Source organism: Cupressus sempervirens, chromosome 5 (assembly GCF_028749045.1).
Source record: "Cupressus sempervirens isolate cs-2001-9-10 chromosome 5, ASM2874904v1, whole genome shotgun sequence".
NCBI lineage: Eukaryota > Viridiplantae > Streptophyta > Pinopsida > Cupressales > Cupressaceae > Cupressus > Cupressus sempervirens.
This window is the reverse complement of record NC_143122.1, coordinates 1,017,280,484-1,017,301,257: the sequence shown is the minus strand read 5'-3', so window position 1 is coordinate 1,017,301,257 and position 20,774 is coordinate 1,017,280,484. Positions and strand designations below refer to the sequence as shown.

At 35.6% G+C, this 20,774-nt stretch overlaps 1 protein-coding gene across 1 annotated transcript in view; it reads left to right on the top strand.

Annotated features, from left to right (window-relative positions):
• Window positions 1-20,774, top strand: part of CLPB4 (casein lytic proteinase B4) — a 178,444-nt gene that overhangs the window by 15,359 nt on the left and 142,311 nt on the right. The window contains exons 2-4 of the mRNA XM_089833293.1: window positions 1,712-1,930; window positions 2,013-2,250; window positions 3,619-3,814. Coding sequence (XP_089689419.1) covers window positions 1,712-1,930; window positions 2,013-2,250; window positions 3,619-3,814 — 653 coding nt within the window. The remainder of the gene's footprint in view (window positions 1-1,711; window positions 1,931-2,012; window positions 2,251-3,618; window positions 3,815-20,774) is intronic.

The window sequence follows — 20,774 nt, the reverse complement described above, 5'->3', positions numbered from 1 at the left end:
GCCTCTTCCTAGTTAACTTTTCTTGTTTACACGTCTCTAATTGGACATAACAAAAACGTTTTGCCTCGAAAATTTGTTTAGTGCACACCATAATATCATGCTCAGGTATGGAAGCAATATGATATTTGAATCTATTGATGCGACCATAATTTATATCTTTACAAAAAAACATTTTTTTTGATTATTTGTCCAAGAAAATCCTCAGTATGTTTCCAAGCTGGATTCTTTGGAGGCATTGTGAAAAATGAAAATTAAGGTTGCTGCAATAAGAAAATAATTTTTTTACAAAGCTATAAAGTTAAACTAATAAAAAATAGCAAACCTTACATTTTTGAGAAAATTGTAAATACGTGTAGGGTTTGCAACTTTGCACTTTTCAGTTATTCTACTTCTTTTATGCAATTTAATAAAAAACATTCAAGATTTACAAATTAAAACTAAAAAATTTAACAAACAATGAACAATACATTAACATACAAAATAAAATCAACACAATCTACAAAGTTTAACACTTGCCTCTTGCAAATGAGTTGAGAAATGTTGCTATTGACTTCTTAATGCTCCTAATGCAAACTTATGCCCACCTCAAATTGATTTGTGATCTCCTTGATGCTCTTCTTCCTTGCCCATTGTAAATGTATGGTTTCTCTTTTTCCTTCCTTTCTCTCACTTTTCCTCTCTTCTTCCCATACTAAGCATGTAGAAGGCCTTTTAGGGTTATAAGAAAAAGAGATGTAAAAGAATAGAATAATTTTTTTTTTTTGTTTTGCTTGCCAATACTCCCAGCGGTGAGACCGAGTTATGGCTCACGTAACTCGATAAGTTTGGTGAGTTTTGCTGCTGAGTTAGGCAAGTCATAGCTAAAACTTGGCGAGCAGAGCAGCCTGGTTACCATTGCTCAGTAAGGCTGACTCAGCTCGCCAGATTGCCAAACTCACCTAATTCGTGGTGAGCGTGGGATCTCTGGTTAGTATTATGTAATCATTTTTCCATTGAAGTAATGATGAATTTGTCAGATTGAATATAATGCTACAATTTCACTTTTGGTCAGTGCCATATGAAAATATTTTGAGTAGTCAAACCAATAACAGGGGGAAGTTAAATTGAAGACCAAGCGAATATCTACTATCTTTTGTTGACCATTTAGAAGGAACACAAGGAATTGGTAATAATGTCTGATGCAATCATGTAACAAATCTTGATATTGGCTCTCTAATTTTAGAGAAAACAATTAATGAAGTAGTTCTGGCAAAGCTTGAGTGAGGCAGTGTAGATTGGTAGTTATCTGTAACACTTTATTGGTAGTTGATTGTGTAAAGTGTACAAGAGAATATTATATGCATATGACATCTGTAATGGTTCATTAGTAGTTAATTGTGTAAAAATATACAAGAAATATTATGTGCATTCAATATTTTTTCAGAGAAATATTTAATAGGTGAGCTAGTATGTTGAGGTGCTCCTTTGAATTGCCGTCACAGGTAAGAGAAGTCGGAGATGCCGACTATGTTCCTCAATGAAGATAATGCATCTTCTGATTGTATAATCCTTTAAAAAAATTTTCTTTGTTCTTCATAAAGAGGAGATAATTCCTTTGTAGTTGGCTTAGGCTAGAAGGTATATGGTGGACATGATCTTTTCTTTGATTGAAAATTTTTCTTCTCTTAAATGTTTTCATTCAGTTCTGATGAGCATGCGTTGATGATTTCAGATTGATCAATCAGAATTTACAGAAATGGCATGGGAGGCGCTTGCAGGTTCAGTAGATGCAGCAAGGCTAAGCAAGCAACAGATTGTTGAAACAGAACATCTAATGAAATCTCTGCTTGAGCAAAAGAATGGACTTGCACGGAGGATTTTCACCAAAGCTGGAATTGATAATACAACTATTCTTCAAGCTACAGATCAATTTATTTCTCAGCAACCAAAGGTATGCCTGCACAGAATCTGGATGATCGGAATATGTTACTAGAGGTATTTACTATACCGAGATTTCCTTTATCTGGGCACAGGTACTTGGTGATACTACAGGTCCTTTGCTAAGTCCAAATTTGACCGCATTGCTAGATCAAGCTAGAGTTCACAAGAAGGAATTTGGAGATGATTTTTTATCAGTTGAGCATATGGTGCTAGCATTCCTAAAAGATAAACGGTTTGGACAACAAATATATAAGGACCTTCAACTTACAGCAAAGGATTTGAAGGATGCTGTGCAAGCTGTGCGAGGGAATCAAAAGGTCACTGACCAGAGTATGTTTATATCCTTATCATATTTTTTGCTTTTCTTAAGTTATGTAACTATCACCTAGCTTGGAGTGAAATGGTATCATTTTATAACATGTGCAAGGCTGCAACCAATACACTGGCATAAGTGGTTTTTTCTTGTGTGCAAAGGTAAAGATAAAATTACCTAAAATCATGGCATGCATATTGGAGCTGGTAACTTTAATTTGAAGGCATATCACTAACTCTTCTTTAGGTTGAACCTACAGAGTGATAACACAATGTACGCAGTTTCCGGTATTTTCTGCAACCAGGGAAATATCATTTTTCAGTAAAGATGTTTAAACAATGATATGGGAAACCCATATTAAAATGCACACAAGATGACATGTTGTAGGAGATTATGGAGTGATTGTCTAGATGACTGAGATTTGTGGGTGTGGGACATACATTTATGTGAATAGCGTAATGTCTATCAGTTTTAGGAACTATGTAGGTTGTAGTTCCTCTACAAGTAATGGTTAGATATCAAAATTTGAATTTCATTTTGAAACTTGAGCCCAAATCAATTAGGCCTTTGTGCCATAGCTTTGTCTATGGTGCAGATTTTTCTTCTTCCCACATAAAATCCTTGATCACAATGACATTCACCTTTACTTTTAACGAGTTCTATTCATGTTTTTGCATAATAATACCATTCTTCATTGTCAATTAGGGATTAACAAGCCATTATTGTGTAGAATGTGGATTTGCATATGTTATCCATCTTTTCTTGATGGCAGTCAGGCCGATTAAAACTTGAGAATTACTTTGTCTGTTACTCTGCCATGAGGATAGCATTTGATATCTTGACGCTTCAAAAATCTGTTGCCAATGCACATTTTTCATGTGCCATCTTTCTTTTGCACGATTGCAATTGGATAGCCACATGCATATGTACTTAGGTCAATGATATTCCAATAACCATCCTAGTTTTCTTTTGACCTCCTTGGCCTCCAATATCAACTGCCTAAAAGAGCAATATTGAAAAGTGGTAATTCCACATCAGTTGGACTGTTAATGTTTGTATATGTTGTTATAAATCTCCTCAAATATTGTTTGGAATAGTTAGTTGAACTGGCTGTGAGCTAAATGTTAACATTGAAATTGTATTATTATTGATCATATTTTCTTGTATACTTTTGTAGATAATAAAAAATGTTCACTTCTGAACAACAAAAGCTATTCACCGGAGTCAAAATTGAGATTTATTGTTTTTCATTGTCTTTTAGTTAAACTTCTTATTAGTATTAGTGGGCTAAGATGCAAAACATAGCTCAAATCATGGAGGGTTTAAGAGAGAATTCTCTTGTTCTGTTTACTGAATCTGAATAGCAAGTAAATGCTTAATTGCAGATCCCGAGGGAAAATACGAAGCTTTAGAGAAGTATGGGAAAGACTTAACAGAAATGGCCCGACATGGGAAACTTGATCCTGTTATTGGTCGTGATGATGAGATTAGGCGATGTATTCAGATTCTTTCAAGGAGAACAAAAAATAATCCCGTTATTATTGGTGAGCCTGGTGTTGGAAAGACTGCGATTGCTGAGGGGTAAGTGTTCTGCATTTCTACATTTTCAATTTAGTTTGCATATTAAATTTTTTCTGTCTTTTCGCTAGGCTATGTACTATCTATTTGTCAGTTTATTTGGCTTGAGAGGTGCCTGTTGTAAGTCAGCCTTGTGGTCTAGTGGTCAAGATTCAAACAAAGTGTGCATGCAAACAACTAGAACAATAAGTTATCATATCTGATACATTGATCATTTTCTTTTATTAATAAATCGTCTCTTTCATTTGATTGCTTTATAGGTTATTTTTGTTGTTTAGATTTTAATTTTAGTAAACACTTTGCCAAATCCGGTCATAGTTGGGCTGGGTATGTTCTTAGACATCCTTACAAAAACTTATAAGAATTACAAACATATACATATTTGCATATCCAAATTAAGTTCAGAATACCCCATATCATGTGAATGCTACAAAAAAGTGAGCACTGCCATTGGATCAAATTACATCTGGTCCCAAAAAATGAGGGTAGTTAAACTTTTTTAAATATTTTGATTGACAATCTCCCAATTGGCAATGTCTAGGATTGCCAAATCATTAATTTTAAATGTTATTGGCTAAGATACCCTCCTCTGATGGAAAGGCATAAATAAATATTAATTTCGAAGAAGAACAAGAAGCAACTTATTTACCATATAGGTCATATTATTAACCTCTACACCAGGCATCTGGGGGCAGTACCCTCACATATGGATAACAATTGTTGGTTCAAACTCCTTTGGAAGAGACATGGTTGACATAGATACAAGCAATGAAACCCTCTTTCACAATGAACCCATCTTTACCTGGCCAGCAGCACAATCCAAATAATCTCACCTTGCAACAGACAGGATGCACTCTCTTCTTATCTTTACCAGTCAATGGCAGAAGGAAGAAAATTGCTGCACAACAAAGTGGCCATTTGTAACAGTCTGCAATGACAAGATTGACTTCTAAATGTAGGAGCACTTGGAATAATAATAACCCGAGGCCCATTTCATGTATAAGAAATCCTTATTTTAGTTGACATTTTATTGGTTGCATACAGTAGTTTCAATTAGTCAGAGTCAATGACGGCCTTCATGAATTGCAAGTTTATCCAAAAATGTTGGATTTGTTGTGCCACAAGGTAGAACAACCCATATGCACTTTTATATGGCTGATTTAAAACAAATGTGCACAAACACAAAATAGTTGGTTGATATCTGATAGCAATTTGGTTCATACCTGGTTTAAAACAAATGATACTATAGTTGGTTCATACCTGAAAGCAATTTGGAAATGAACTGAGGTGGTTGGATGATACCATAGGTGGTTCATACCTGAAAGCAATTTGGAAATGAATTTGACCTTGGTATGCCTTGTGTTTCTGCTAGTTCAATACAATACCTTTTAAGGTTTGTTGGCATGTTTGATTTATCACAATTGGGTTTTGAAGGAAATTTTCTAAACATTCTATCAGGTGAATGCTTTTGTTTTTCATAAATCTGAAAAGCCAGTTTGTGATACTGGGATTTTTTTTTTTTAAAAATCACTTAGATTAGAAGAGCATGACATACACAAATGGTAATATGCTCGTGTCCCTAGAAATTAAAATCAAGCATAGTGTATTTAGGGGCACTCATGTTAATGAGTAAGCATCTTCCCTGTAATGTGCCAGATATGGAAGTGTTCATATGCCAGATATGGAAGTGTTTATATGCTAGATATGGAAGTAATATTATCATTTTAACTATGTACTAATGTTATACAGAAAGTTCTATTAATAATAGAGGAACAGTATGAAGAACAATAACATAGAAAACAACATAGAAAACACATGACACATTCAAATGGTAGAAAGTTACACTATTGATTGTACCGAAGTCTTACATAAACATCCATACCAACAGTCACCACCACTTTCACTTGTTCCAGACCCCATGCAAATAGACTCGACATGGTTGGGTAAGTCTCCAACCATCACCAAATAACGACACAATTGACACCCCTTTGGAACGATGTTTCATTACATTAACTAACAAAAGTCTTATTTAACTATTTCTAGCATAATTGTCACCAACATCATCCCCCCCAAAACAAAAGGTTGTCTTTCAGACGACAAGTATATATCAAGTAATATCAAGGAAAACTAATGACAAGAGTGTAGATAATCACTTGTACTGCACAAACTCAACGTTGTAGTGTAGTTCAAATCTAAGAAGGGGGGGTCTAGAGGAAATGCCCCTCATAGGGTCAAGGGGCAGCACCCCTTGCGGGTGTCTGGGGGCAGTGCATCTAGCGAGGTCTGGGAGCCCTTAGTAGGGTCGAGGGGTAGTGCCCCTCATAGGGTCGTGGGGACCAAATTAGCACCTTCAAAACTACATAGAATTCCACGATGTGCATCGTTTTCATGATTTTTTTCTGATGCCATCTCTCCTCTTTCAACCTCCATCCATGTACCAACTGCCATCTCCCTTCTACATCCTGACATCTTTTTGCTTTGTATAACTTCCATCCATGCTACCTTTTCCATTAATTGCCTAATTTCCCTCCTAAGTGTACACATTTCTTGTCTCACTGTATGACCCATGTTCTCATCTTTCCTTCCTAACATATGGACTTTCCTCCTACCGTACAATCTTCTTTCCTGTACAACCTGTATGTGGAGCTGTTCCTTCGTCTTTCTTCCTCCCTTCACTCGTACGTCATATGTGTAATGTCCCCTTTTTCTCAAATAGGATCTAACAATAAACATAACTAAATAATAAAGTTTGATTGAATAAATAATAATAAGAAAAATAATATAATATATTAAAAATAAAAATAAAATATGAATAATTACAATTATAAATACGAAATTAAAATATAAAATAAATAAATAATAATTCAAATGTAAAAAGTTGACATAAATAATTTCTTATTATTATAATACCTTAATATAATGTATATAGTAATATTACAAAATGGATTTAATATAATTTATAAAGGATCAATAATGATGATGTTTCCAAGTTCACAGAATAATAGCAAACTAAAGGGAAAAACATCGTAGAGTTTCTCTATTAGCGGAACTCATGGGACAAGAAGACTCATGATTTAGAAGAAGCCCTGGGCGAAAGGAGTTGCTCACTATATTTTAGGGTCTTCCACCAATCGTGTTAGCCCAACCATGATAAACTCTTGGTTGATATCAATGACAATTCTCTTTATATCCAATATTGTAGATTAACGTGAAGGATATAGTGTGTCCTGCCTCGAATATTTTCACTGCCAAATATTGACATATATGAGACGATAGCAGAAGTGATCAATTAAGACAACGATTATGAGATGTTCTTAAATGTTAAGTAGCATCAGTGTTATTATTTGTGTGGACTAGTATTTAATAATAACATGGGATGTGAAGCGATATTACGATTTCAAAAAATCATGATTAACATGCTGGATATTTAATTGTAGTTTGAAAGGGCACACATTATAGTAATAGGGTAGCAGTTACAATTATGATTTAAGAATGACTTAGCAACATTAATAAACAAATATGAAAGATAAATAATATGACCTGTCAAGGAGACATGACCTTTTAGATATAGAAGTATAAATGAATCCCGATGGGTTAAATCGTAGGGGAACAATTTAAAATAAGAAAAACAAAATAAGGAATCGATAATCGGAGTCCTAGCAGTTAACGCAGCAGACTGAAATAAAAATAATATCACATTCATCAGATGTGGACAAGAAAGAAAGAAAAACATAAAAAATAGACAAGCCAAACACAAATACCAAATAATCGAATACTGATCACAGTCACGTGGAGTGCAGGATCTGTCAGTAAAAAGCAGTTCGACAGCAGCATAGGAGGAAGAAAGTGGTAAACAAGGAAGCACTGGAATAGTATCGAAGAGGATAAAACATAAACTGGAGAACTTGGTCAATCCCATACTAATAAGAAATAGCAGAGTCATAATCATTAAGTTGGAATACAGCAGTCAGTGAACTTCAATTCCAAATATAATATAGTATATACAGTGGATAATTTTATACATAGTATGTACCACAGTTAGCTTCTCTTGTTACATTCAGTATTAGAGATTATAAGTCAACATCGGGATCAAATTCCAAATCAGTGAACATATAGTAAGGCAGTTGTTAGACTTATCTGGGAAAGATCCTTAATTCAAACAAATAGAAGTCTGCATTATAATAGAAAAATTATTAGATCCTTAATGACTGGCTGCACATATATCTAAATCAGTATAGTCCAAATTGCATAAACATTATCCCCAACACTAATATTAGATTTGTAAGAAAAACACCATCCTTATGGTCACAATAGCCTTCCACTCCCAACAATTACTGGAGGGTTCCTTATCATATTCAAATAAGTCATCCCTTGTTTCATTGGCATAGTCAATAATAGCTTGCTCATAAAATCAATACTTGTTTATTTCATTACCAAGGATTATTACATTCTCTTAAAGGGATTATCGCTATACTAGTAGTGTTTAAGCATATCTAGGGGTAATTTGTAAGATAGAGGTCACAAATCCCCAGAGAACTGGACAAGGGACATTACAATATGCCAAGGTAGTACATACGAATGGCATTCGTACTATGATTTCCCTCTTCCTTGGTCTTTGTATGTTATCAACTTTTTTGACATGTACAACAACTTGCCTCCTCCGTAAACAAGTTGCATATGAGGTCACTCCTGTCCAGCAACCACTCATACCGTACTGCCTTCCCTCCACTTGTACGATTGACACCCAAATCTCCTTTTGGTACGAATATGAGACTTTCCTCCTTGCTCTGTCCTTAGGGTTTGTTGGAGTTTGTATGGTAGTCTCCTCTCCCCCAACTTTTCTCTTGCCCACTGTACTATGTGCGGTTTGCTCTCTAATATTTGTTCGGTGTACGACCTACATTTGGTACTCCCAATATTTGTACAACATACTACCCGCACTTGTTGCCTTTTGTATGATAATTTAGTTGTCATCTGTATATCCTATCTAGTGTCTTTCGTATGGTTGCCTTCCATATAGTTAGTCTTTCGTACGACCCTTGTCTTGGAGTCTCATACAATGTATGACGGTAGTGGTTTCTTCTCCTCACCATTTGATTGTATAGTGTACGAATGCTTGTAATGTCTTGTCTATATGCTGTGTGACCTACAACTTTTCTTTCTTGCCAATGCGGTGAGTCTTCCTTTCAACACCTTCCTTGTACTCACCATACTCTAGAGGGAATGTGTCCCTTTTGTTGATTGCCAATATGTTGCAATCAAGGTGGAAAACTTCATAATCTTCTATTTGCCAGTGAAACAACCTATTGAGGGAACTAGTCTCATCCTCAGAACAATTCGCCTAACCTTAAGATGTCTTCATTAGCAAGTTCCACCCCTTGTTTGTATAAATCTTCTCCTTTAACTTGGAATTTGATGCCAACTCTTGACTTACTATCTAAAGATCAATCACGTATTTCTTTACCTTGCTTTCAATGGAGGGGTGATTTTAGGAGCATCCTGGGTGTAAGAGCAATCTTGCATCACCCAAAAATATTTCCTTTTTGTTTCTTGAATAAGGGTTGTCTTAGTGCAAAGTTGTTGTTTCTGGAGGCTTGCTACTTACTAAGTCAATCATATGAGCTTGAAATGTCCTAATTTTAGAGGTGGATGTTCATCTTGGATATATCTGCCTGCTAGTTGAGGCTTGTGTTGTATTGTGACTATTTGTGGAGTTATTGCGGATCTTTGGTGTGCAATATTGGTATAAAAACTTTAGGCTCAACGTTGAAGGCCTTAGAGGCCCTAGATTGGCTTTGAAATGGGTTCGATTGTAGCTTGCGCGAGTCAAGCCTTGCAAATCAGAAGTTGAGGATTTCGAAAAGTGGTATAATAGCCAATCGGAGCAACAGTTAAAAAGTTATGGCCTTCCGAAGTTGGGCTGACCTAAATATCCAAAATAAGTGTCAAAGGTGTATTAGGTTGACTCTATATGTAATTTTAGAGTTAGTCGGTCTCAAGGGTTAGGGTTTGATGTCTAGAAACTTCCCGGGCGGTGTAAAAAATGGCTATATAAGGAATGCTCGTACATTGTCTAGGACAACTCTAGGTGATAGTTCGCAGCTTTATGTTGCAAATTATTGTAAAGAAGGCGCCCATGTGGGCTTGCATATTGTATTTCAAAATTCTATAATTCCGCATTTGCGACAATAAGAAGCTCATATTTTGTTTTCACAAATCGTTGTTATTTCTTTGTTTCTATTATGTGTTTGTGGTATTAAGGGGAGCATTCTTCATCAAGTGGTATCAGAGCAAGAGTTCCTGAGTGTGTAAATAGATCGCCGGCTGTGAGGCAATTGTACTAGGATCGTGGTTTGGGCTGAGTGTGTAGACAAATTGTTGATTGTGAGGCAGTTTGCACTAGGTTTTCAGCAGAAGCACAAAAATGCCTCCACGAAGAGAGCGGGGTGGAAGAGCTGTAGGTGTTACACTTGAGGGTTTTAGAGCCCTCCAGAGACAAATGCAAGCATTGGAAGAAAAAATGTGTAGAGGAATAAATCTTGCCGCAAGAGATGAAAGTGAGGATGAGGATGAAGAAGAAGAAAATGCTGAAGTACTAGTGATTCTGAACCCAGAAGAAGAGAGACTTTTCAAGGCCATCTTCAAGATTGGAAAAAGACCTAAGTTTGAGGTTCTCACATTTTCGAGAAATCTTAACCTAGAGGAATTGATCGGTTGGATCAATGAATTGGAGGAATTCTTTGAGTATGAAGATATTGAGGATCTTGATAGGGTTGAGTCTGCGAAGGTGATACTAAAGGGACATGCAAAGATTTGGTGGCGGGAGATTCAATTGGAGCAAAATAGAAGGGTGAACAACAAAATCACCAGATGGGATCAGATGATAGCTAAATTGAAGTGATAATTTATTCCCGTAGATTATGAGCTTGATTTGCTAAAGAAAATGCAAGGGTTAAAGCAAGCAGGAAGATCTATTTAGGAATATATTGAGTTCTCATCAGAATCGGCCATGCGAAAGTTGATAAGGAGAAAGTCGCACATTATCTTTGTTAGCTATCAAAATCGCTGGTTGGAATCCTACGAGCCTTGCCTGCTCAATGCTGGGATATCCAACCGGTTAAGGCCAACTTGACGGGATTGATCAATGCGATTTAAATCCCCTGCGCTTCCGGCTCTGCAAGACCGAGGCGGGTGTACCTAATCCTGGACGAAACACTTAGATCCAAGATACTCAAAGCAGATCAATTAGAATGTGATTACGACAAAAAGCTTTCAAAATGGCAAGAATTATTGAAAACTTCAAACTTTGCAAATTTTGAATAAATGGTTGTAAGAATGTGATAATGTTTTAAATAAAAAATAAATATAGATTAATGCAAAGACGAATATATTAATTCCTCAAAGGCAAGAAATGAAACATTTGCCAGCATATGGATTATGAATTAAGAATAAAAGACCAGTGCTTATTTAAATGGGCAATCAGAGTCAATATTATTAGTTGAAATGTACAACTCTATAAAGTTTAATATATTAAACTATAAACAATTTTAATAATTCAGACGCGACAGATCAATTATGAGAACGCAATTTAAATTAGTCTAAAATGCACTTTAACTCCTGTGGAGACAAATTAGACATAAATACGGAAACAATTTAAAATTTCACAATATCTATGTTTATCAAATTTAAAATGCAATAATGATCAGTCCACTTATCCGAATATTAAAATATTTAAAGAAAATAATAAAAAACATTTATAAAGGACACAAAATAATAATAATTTAAACTCTAATGAAAATAAAAATAAACACCTTACAGATTGTGCCGGAAATAAAAGTTACAAGTAGAGACACTCCCTATTGATGATCCATCTACTGCAAATTTATCCAGACCGCATAAAATTTATCCAACAACTCAAATCCACGGGCTTAGTTCAAAAATTTATTTCTCTGCCAATTGAAAGAATATAATACATCATAGAGCAATGTAAAATTTATAAGAATATATGAATATGAAATTTTGTCTCTCTTGGTCTGTTTGATTTTCTATTACATATATTTATAAAGAACCTAAGGGTGTCGGTTGTCTATCCAAAAGCCACACCTCTTCATAACAAATAACTGAAAACTTAAGCATAGTTCTGATTTAATATGGAGGGCAGTTTTGCATCTTTATGTATTATCTTCATGAATGGCGACATATATGATTCAGATTTTTCCAATAATTGTAGACATCTTCTGGCTGTAGAACTTTCCATGGTTGGAAATGGTGATGCAAACTCTCAATCCTGCCGCTCCTTTTACTCAATACGGAGACCTCTGTTTTGGTTCCACCATAGATACAGACTGGAGTTCAATCCTCTTTGTCGTTATCGTGCATCTCAGAGACCTGCAATAAACATCAAATATCATTAGATTATAATCTAAAAAAAAAAAAAAATTGATTGGCAACATAAATCCCTCGGCCATGAGGCCCGGTGAGAGATAGGCGATAAATTCTCCAATATCGTGGATGTTGTTCTGCAATCACTCCACGTGGTGGTGATACGCTTCAAGATACTCCTAAAACAGGGTGCTTTCCAACAGTCTCATATTGATCTTGATTTCATCGGGCTCCATCATATATAATTATATATCATATATTGCATTTATCTTCTATGTTTGGCGATGCTCCTTGCTTTGACGTATGTTGTTCATATGATTCGCTGTCCATGATGACACTTATCTATTTTTTTTTTTTTTACAAACTTGCCGTTCTAGTCATGGTTTAGTTGTCGTCTTTGTATGCACGATGGTGGTTGAATCAACTTCCGATAGCATATGGGTGCTTCATTGATGGCTTGGAACTTCATGAGTGACCTCCTATGTACCTCCATTGCCTTCTGTAGCATTAAGCATCTCTCAACAAACTAGGGCTGTATAACCATTTGCCAAACATGGTGAAGCGAAGGAAATTTGACTTGAATTAATTGCAGTTGATGCTTGTCCCCAATGATCTTCTGCAATAATTATTAATGAATAGCAACTACTGCACATTAGTTCAGTAAATGTTCTATACCAATACTTATGCTTTATTCTGATAATGCTCCCAAGTTGTTGCATATAATTCTGTTGTAGTGGAACAAAACTCACATCAACACACACATTAATGGCCTTGACAATTTAGTCACTGCTCTCTATTGTATCAGTAAGGAGCTTCTCTTATCTCTGATACATCACTTCCGTAAATGCCATTATCACTATTGGGTTGATATGGAAACTGGATCCTCGGAAGGAACAGCAACAGTAATTGCATTCTGATCCTTTCTTGAATTATTTCTCTTTGAGAGCCTAAAGGCTTTCATTGATCTCTGCTCCCTTCCTCATATAATTTGATTCCTCATAATCATCAGTATATGGCATGTAAACTCCTGTCATAAACACAACATGACAATGAAAGTATATGAAAATGTACAAGAATGGAGCCTCTAAAATTAGAGTTCCATCAGTGGCTCTTGCCAGGGACATATGCCCCTGGTGGGCATAATGAGATCTCAGCTATCTTTGGAGGAGCAGACCTGCCAAAGGATTAGGAGTAATCAGCTCATGGAATAATACAATACAGACATCAAAAATAAAAATACAAAGAAAAGGAAAAGGAAATAGTACTCCCCTGTACATGCTTACTGAAAAAATGGCTTGAGGTACTGTCCATGGACTGGAAAATCTTGTTTATGACCCTCTGTATCCTGCAAAAAATAAGATTGTTCTCTAGCTTTGTCAAAAATTATAAAAGGTCCGAGCCATAAAGCCTCAAACTTATCATGCTTCCCTCTGTCCTGATCCTTAGCATTCCATTTCAAGACCCAATCACCTGCCTCAAAAGATCGCTTAGAAGATTTCTTGTCATGAAGGAACTTGACCTGTTGCTGTTTATTTATATTTTGCTCCTGTGCTATCCTTCTTACCTCATCTAACTCAATCAAAGCATTTAGCCTATTTTCCATAAAATTGATATCTTCTAATTGTTCTTCAGTAATAAATTTGAAAACAGGTAATAAATTATTCAAAGGAAGCTTTGCTTCTTTCCCATAAACTAGATTGAAAGGAGAGAAACCTGTTGACTTTTTTACCGTGATTCTGTCCGCCCATAATGCCAAATTTAGCTTTGAATCCTAGGCACGTTTGTTATTATCCAGCATTCTCCTAATAATCTTCAGAATGTTTTTATTACTAGATTCCGCTTGTCCATTACCTTGGGGATGATATGGGGATGAGTATGAAACTGCGATACCATACTTCCTGCAAAACTCAGCAAATTCGTTAGACCTAAAACACATACCATTATCTGCTATGATTTTTTGCGGGACTCCAAATCTAGTTAAGATATTTTCCATAAGAAATTTAATAACCACTTTACTCGTTGACTGCCGAGTAGGTATGGCTTCCACCCATTTGGTAAAGTAATCAGTGGCTACTAAAATCCAGCTATGTCCACCACTTGACTTTTCACTGATTTCTCCTATAAAATCAATCCCCCACATTTGGAATGGTTCCTCCGCTTGCATTGTCCTTAATGGGAGAGCACCATCATATTTTAATTTACCGGAGAACTTTTGACAGGCTTCGCATTTTCTAATATAGGCATGACAATCCTTGAAGAGTTGAGGCCAATAGTACCCTGCTTGCAATATCTTATGAGCAGTAGTCCTTGCTGAAAAATGACCCCCACAGTCACCTTCATGCATTTCTTTGAGAATAACCTTTGATTGAGCAATATCTAAACAAAATAATAGAATCCCATCCTGATTTTTCCAATACAAGTCACCCTGAATTAAAACATATCTTGTAGCCTGTAATTTAATAGTTCTTTTCTGATTTTCATTCAAACCATCTCTACATTTGGTATGCTGTAAATAGTATACTATATCTGTGTACCAAGGGCATCTGCCAATACTAACTTTAGCATGTTCATCATCAACTTGGTTAACTTGTACGGCCTCTAAATTTGACTCCGCCATAAGCTTAGCGAGACCCTGTCCTCTAACCAATTTTGTGATTTGAATGTCTGTATTGAACTCCTGGATTTGATTTATCCAACGACATCGCCTCCCAGTAGTTTCAGATTGCCTAAATATGTCCTTGATGGCGGCATTTGGCACATAGGCGATAACTTCAGCCCCTACTAGGTAAGGACGAAAAGATTTAACTGCCTTAACCAAAGCATAAGCCTGTTTTTCATTTATATCATAATTTAATTCAGCGGCTTGTAAACTCTTACTAAAGAATGCAATTGGTTGCTCGTATCCTTCATCGTTCTTTTGTAGCATGACCGCGGCTATGGTATGATAAGAAGCAAATGAAAATAACTGGAATGGCTTTTTAAAATCAGGGGATTTTAGAACTAGGGCTTCTTTTATAGCTTGCTTTATCTTAGAAAATGCCCCTATAGCTTCGTTATCCCAAGCAATTTTAGCACCCTTCTTAAGCATCTTAGAAATAGGTTTAACAATTTCAGCAAAATTGGAGACGAACCTTCTCACAAAATTTATTTGCCCAAAGAAAGATTGGATTCCCTTAGTTGTTTTAGGTATCTGAATATTATCAATGGCTGTTACCCGTTCAGGATCAATTCTAACCCCATCCTTAGAGACGATATGACCCAACAATTTTCCTTCAGTCACCCCAAATTGACATTTTTTAGGGTTCAAGGAAATTCCAAATTCAAGAGCCCTTATGAAGATCTTTTCTAAATGCTTACAATGGTCATCAACTTTCTTTGAATAAGCAGTAAGGTCATCCTGGTATACAACCATGATCAGGTCAATCAATCCATCGAAAGCCACATCCATTGCCCTTTGAAAAGTAGCCCCTGCATTTGTTAACCCAAAAGGCATCCTAGCATAGACATAGGTACCCCAGGGTGTGGTAAAAGCAGTCTTGTATTGTTCGGATTCCTTTACTTTGACTTGATTATATCCCGAAAATCCATCCATCATAGATAATAATTCATTTCCGGTTACCTTTTGTAATAAAATCTCCATGTTAGGTAATGCATAATTGTCTTTAAGAGAAGATATATTCAAGTTTCTAAAATCTATACATAACCGTATGTCTCCATTCTTCTTTCTAACTGGGACTAAATTCGAAACCCATGTAGAATGCCTTATAGGTTTTATAATTTCGGCGTCCCTTAATTTGATGAGTTCATCTTTCATTTTTGGAGCTAATGTCGGATTTATCGGACGTTGTCTTTGTCTAAATGGTTTGGCATCTGGTTTAAGAGGTATTTCATGCTGAAACAAATCTTCCCTATACGCTTTAAGTTCATCATAGCTCCAAGCAAAGACGTGTCTATATTTTCTTAATAAAACAATTAAGTCAGTCCTTATTCTTGATGACAACTTCTTCCCTATGTAAACCCTTTTGGGAGAGTTTTCACTTCCCAAATTTATTTCCTCAATTTCATTTTGGATCTTGGTAGATTTGCTATTTTTTGGACTTTCCTTTTCGTCGAAGATTTGTTCTAAAGAAACAAGACCTTTTGGTATTTTATTGGTTTTTAATTGCATTATTTCTTTTCCGAACAATGTTTCCTTACCGTCCTCTTCTTCTATGTATCCATTCTAATCAATAAATTGATTTTCATAATCTTCTTGGCAAGTCAAAAATTTAATGATATCATTATCGTCCTCAAAAACTTGCCAGTTTTGAACATTGTCTGGTATAGAAGGTCTATTTTTCATTTCAACCTGAATAACTTCAGCAAATGGAATATCTATTTGCCTAATAGCTAGATTAGCCATCATATCAGCTAGGTAATTGGTTGATCTATCGACCCATTTGATTGAAAAAACATCAAAGAATTCTATCAAATCCCATACATAATTCCGATATTGTCTTAGTCTAGGGTTCCTAGTTGAAAATTTATGCCTGATTTGTGAAACAATTAAATCCGAATCCCCTAGAACAGCGAGCATTTTAATCCTATATGCTTTAGCAATACCAAGACCAATGACTAATGCCTCATACTCAGCAATATTATTAGTGCATTCGAAGTTCAGTAAGAAAGAAAATTTAAAAGTTTTACCCGAGGGTGAAACAAAAATAACGCCAGCCCCATTTCCTTCCTTACTACATGCGCCATCAAAAAACATTTGCCAAATATCATTACAATTCTCTTTTACATAAATTGAAATTGGATCAACAATCTTAGAAGTAGGTTTGTTTATGCTTACTTGGAAATTGTCCATGTCCGAATGACAAAAGTTAACTTCAGGATCCAAAATGTAGTCCTCAACCAAATAATACGATTGAGGTTCCCTTTCGATTCGTATTTCCTTGCCTCCGACAGGAATAGTAGCGTAAGACATATCTAACTGCACATGACCTCCAACCAAATTTGACCATTGCCTAGATAACAACATACCATAACTTGCTGATATTTCAACTACTGTAATGTCAGTTCTGTATGATATATGTGGAAATGATGGAAAACGAAATTCAATATTTTTAATTATTCCAACTACAGGTACAGATCTGTTGTCCATGGCATAACACTTCCCATAAGGGGTGTCAACTTTTAGTCCTACTTCCTTCATTACATCAGCAGACATAATATTGACTGCTGCGCCAGAATCAATCATACAATTTTTTACCAATTTATTATTTATCAACAATGTTAAATAGAATGGGTCTACTTGATTTGCCCTTTTACTTAATGTTGTTCCTAAATATACAATGGGTGTTTCTTCATTACTCTTATCATCATCCTTATTGTTAATATCTTGCACATTAGACAATATCTTCACCGTTTCATGCCTGTAATCAGCAAATTTCATCATATCCATTAGTGGCACAGTAATCTTTAATTGAGATAAAGCATGACTCATAAAACTATGACAATCGGATACTTTCTTACCATGAGTTTGCACAATTGGTTGCTTGGTCATTCTATACGTTTGGTTACCTTCCTTCTGTTTGGTTTGAGCTTGATTTTCAGGCTTTTTAGATGCTTCAATATGTTGCTGATTCCTTGCAAATATACCAGCAGGAGTTCCTAGGTCAGTATTATTATCTTTGTTTCTTCTTTGGTATGTATGTTTAGCGTGCTCGACTGCTGCAATAGTATACGCTTTTCTTTCTTCTGGTGTTAATCTACGAAGAGTAGGATTATCTTCTTCATCTGAAAAGATTTGTTGAATACATCGCTGCTGGTTAGAGCCTCTGTAATAATAATCAGCATTCCGATCTTCATCACTAGAATCATCTTCATCCCCTCCCCATATTGGTTCAGACGATATTGCGTTGACCACGGGTTGTTCTTCACTCTCCTGATTTCCCTTTTCAAAAATAGCTTGCGCAACAATACAATGATTAGGATCGTGGGGCAGCCTACACACATCACACCATGGGTCATCATCAACAATGTTCACTTTCTTTAAGGGATCAGGTGTATCTTTAGCATGAATTGGTCTCTCCGGTTTTCCATCCTTCCAGTTTGTGTTATAAGGCATATCATGTAATCTAACTTTGTCATTTCTATTAAAAGATGGCCTCTCATTTCTGCCTTGTTTGACTTTTATCTCTTTCAACATATCCATTATTTCTTTGAGCTCGTCCTTCTTAGGATTTTTTGGATTATACAATTTTGAATCATCCCTCTTATCAACTCTTCCTGCTGCTTTCCTATCATTTTCAATGGTCATGGCAACTTTGAAAGCTTGGGGTAGCGAGGAAGGTCTATGAGATCTTATTTCATAGTGGGTTTTGCTATCAAAGGCACTTAAATAAAAATCAATCAAGAATGAATCTACGGGCCTAGTTTCCCTTGGGATTCTGTTGAGGACTTTATTAAATCTTTTGTTAAACTCTGACACTGATTCATTTGAGTTCTTCTTAATGCTAGTCAATTCATGTGATGCGAAGGATGTATCAGTGTGATCCCCAAATTGCTCAATAAATTGATCTGTGAAATTACACCAACCAGAAATTGATCTGTCTGGCAAGCTTCTATACCATTCCGCAGCGTCATCAGTTAATGATTGAACAAACAATTTCATGAATACATCTTCATGTTCTTCTTCAAAATCTTCAATGACGTTTTTCAGGTTGATAACATGTCTTTCAGCTGATTCTGTTCCATTTCCTGAAAACTTTGGGATGGCATTCCTCAAATCATTTGAAATAGGATTCGGATATCCTTGGATCCCAATAAAATCAAGCTGTCTATATCGTTCGATTGCCATAGGTTGCCGTATCACATGGTTTCTATTGCCTTGATTTTGAGCCACATATCCCTGATGGTTGTGATTATTGTTATCTTGATTTACACCATAAGGTTGTCTAGTATTCCCGATATTTTGCTGAATTCCCCTATTATTTTGTCCATTGTTCCATGTTCGCTGATTATTATATCTATTAAAATTGTTATCTTGGTTTCTCTCTCTTCTATTCTCAAATAGCGGATTATCATGATTAGTAGCATATTGTGTCTCCAAATTTTTTCTGTGAGGCGGATTATACCTAGGCGGAGTATTTTGATCTAATCTTTCTTCCCTCCATCTATCTGATTTTTGTTCATTAGGAGTTTTAGGTGGGGAAATAATAAGATCTTTAGACATTCCTATTTTTGCTAGGATATCATCCGGCTGCATTTTTAATGCTTTTGCCAATATTGCGCTATTTCCACTTGTAGTTTCAGCCATTTTCTTTATTATCATGTCCCATTGCATTATTTGTTCTTGTTCATCATCGTCTTCTATACGAGTTATTTCATATTGAGGTTCTTCATCAATTCTAGGAACATGAAAGAATGGGTTTTCTTCATCATTTTCTGGGTTATTATGGCTTGATTCACAAGTTTCATGTTGTTTATTAGCCCTTTCCTGAAAATTTCTATGTCCTGTATAAAACATCTTTGCCTTTTGATTATTGCCTTTCTTATTCTTTGGCTTCTTTTCAAAAGTGAGTTGCACAAGTCTTTTAGGCTGGGGGTTTACCGATCTTCTACCCCACATACACTTGCAAAATTTAAACAACAGAGTCGCCAATGTCTTTTAAACACAAAGAAATGAAAATCTGGGTTCTATATCCAGCAGAGCTTTATGCCAATAATTTGAAAAACAATTTGCTGAAAGTACAAAAAAAAATCTCCTTTTAGTTGCTAATTTATAAAATGAAAACTTTAGCTAAAACTTTAAGACTTTTAAGCATAGCTTTGAAATTTCAGAAATGTTTTTGTAAATTTTTTCACAATGATGATTAAAAGTCTGAATGCTGGAATATGAAAATGAGAAACGGAAACAGAAGAAAACTTATTAATGTATCTATATCTAGGTGAAAGAAAACGAAATCGAAAATCTCACCTCTAGGCTTTTGCCTAAATGAAACTCTAAACTGGTCTTGGAGTAAGTAAACCTTACTTGCGACGTTCCCCAGTAGAGTCGCCAATCTGTTAGCTATCAAAATCGCTGGTTGGAATCCTACGAGCCTTGCCTGCTCAATGCTGGGATATCCAACCGGTTAAGGCCAACTTGACGGGATTGATCAATGCGATCTAAATCCCCTGCGCTTCCGGCTCTGCAAGACCGAGGCGGGTGTACCTAATCCTGGACGAAACACTTAGATCCAAGATACTCAAAGCAGATCAATTAGAATGTGATTACGACAAAAAGCTTTCAAAATGGCAAGAATTATTGAAAACTTCAAACTTTGCAAATTTTGAATAAATGGTTGTAAGAATGTGATAATGTTTTAAATAAAAAATAAATATAGATTAATGCAAAGACGAATATATTAATTCCTCAAAGGCAAGAAATGAAACATTTGCCAGCATATGGATTATGAATTAAGAATAAAAGACCAGTGCTTATTTAAATGGGCAATCAGAGTCAATATTATTAGTTGAAATGTACAACTCTATAAAGTTTAATATATTAAACTATAAACAATTTTAATAATTCAGACGCGACAGATCAATTATG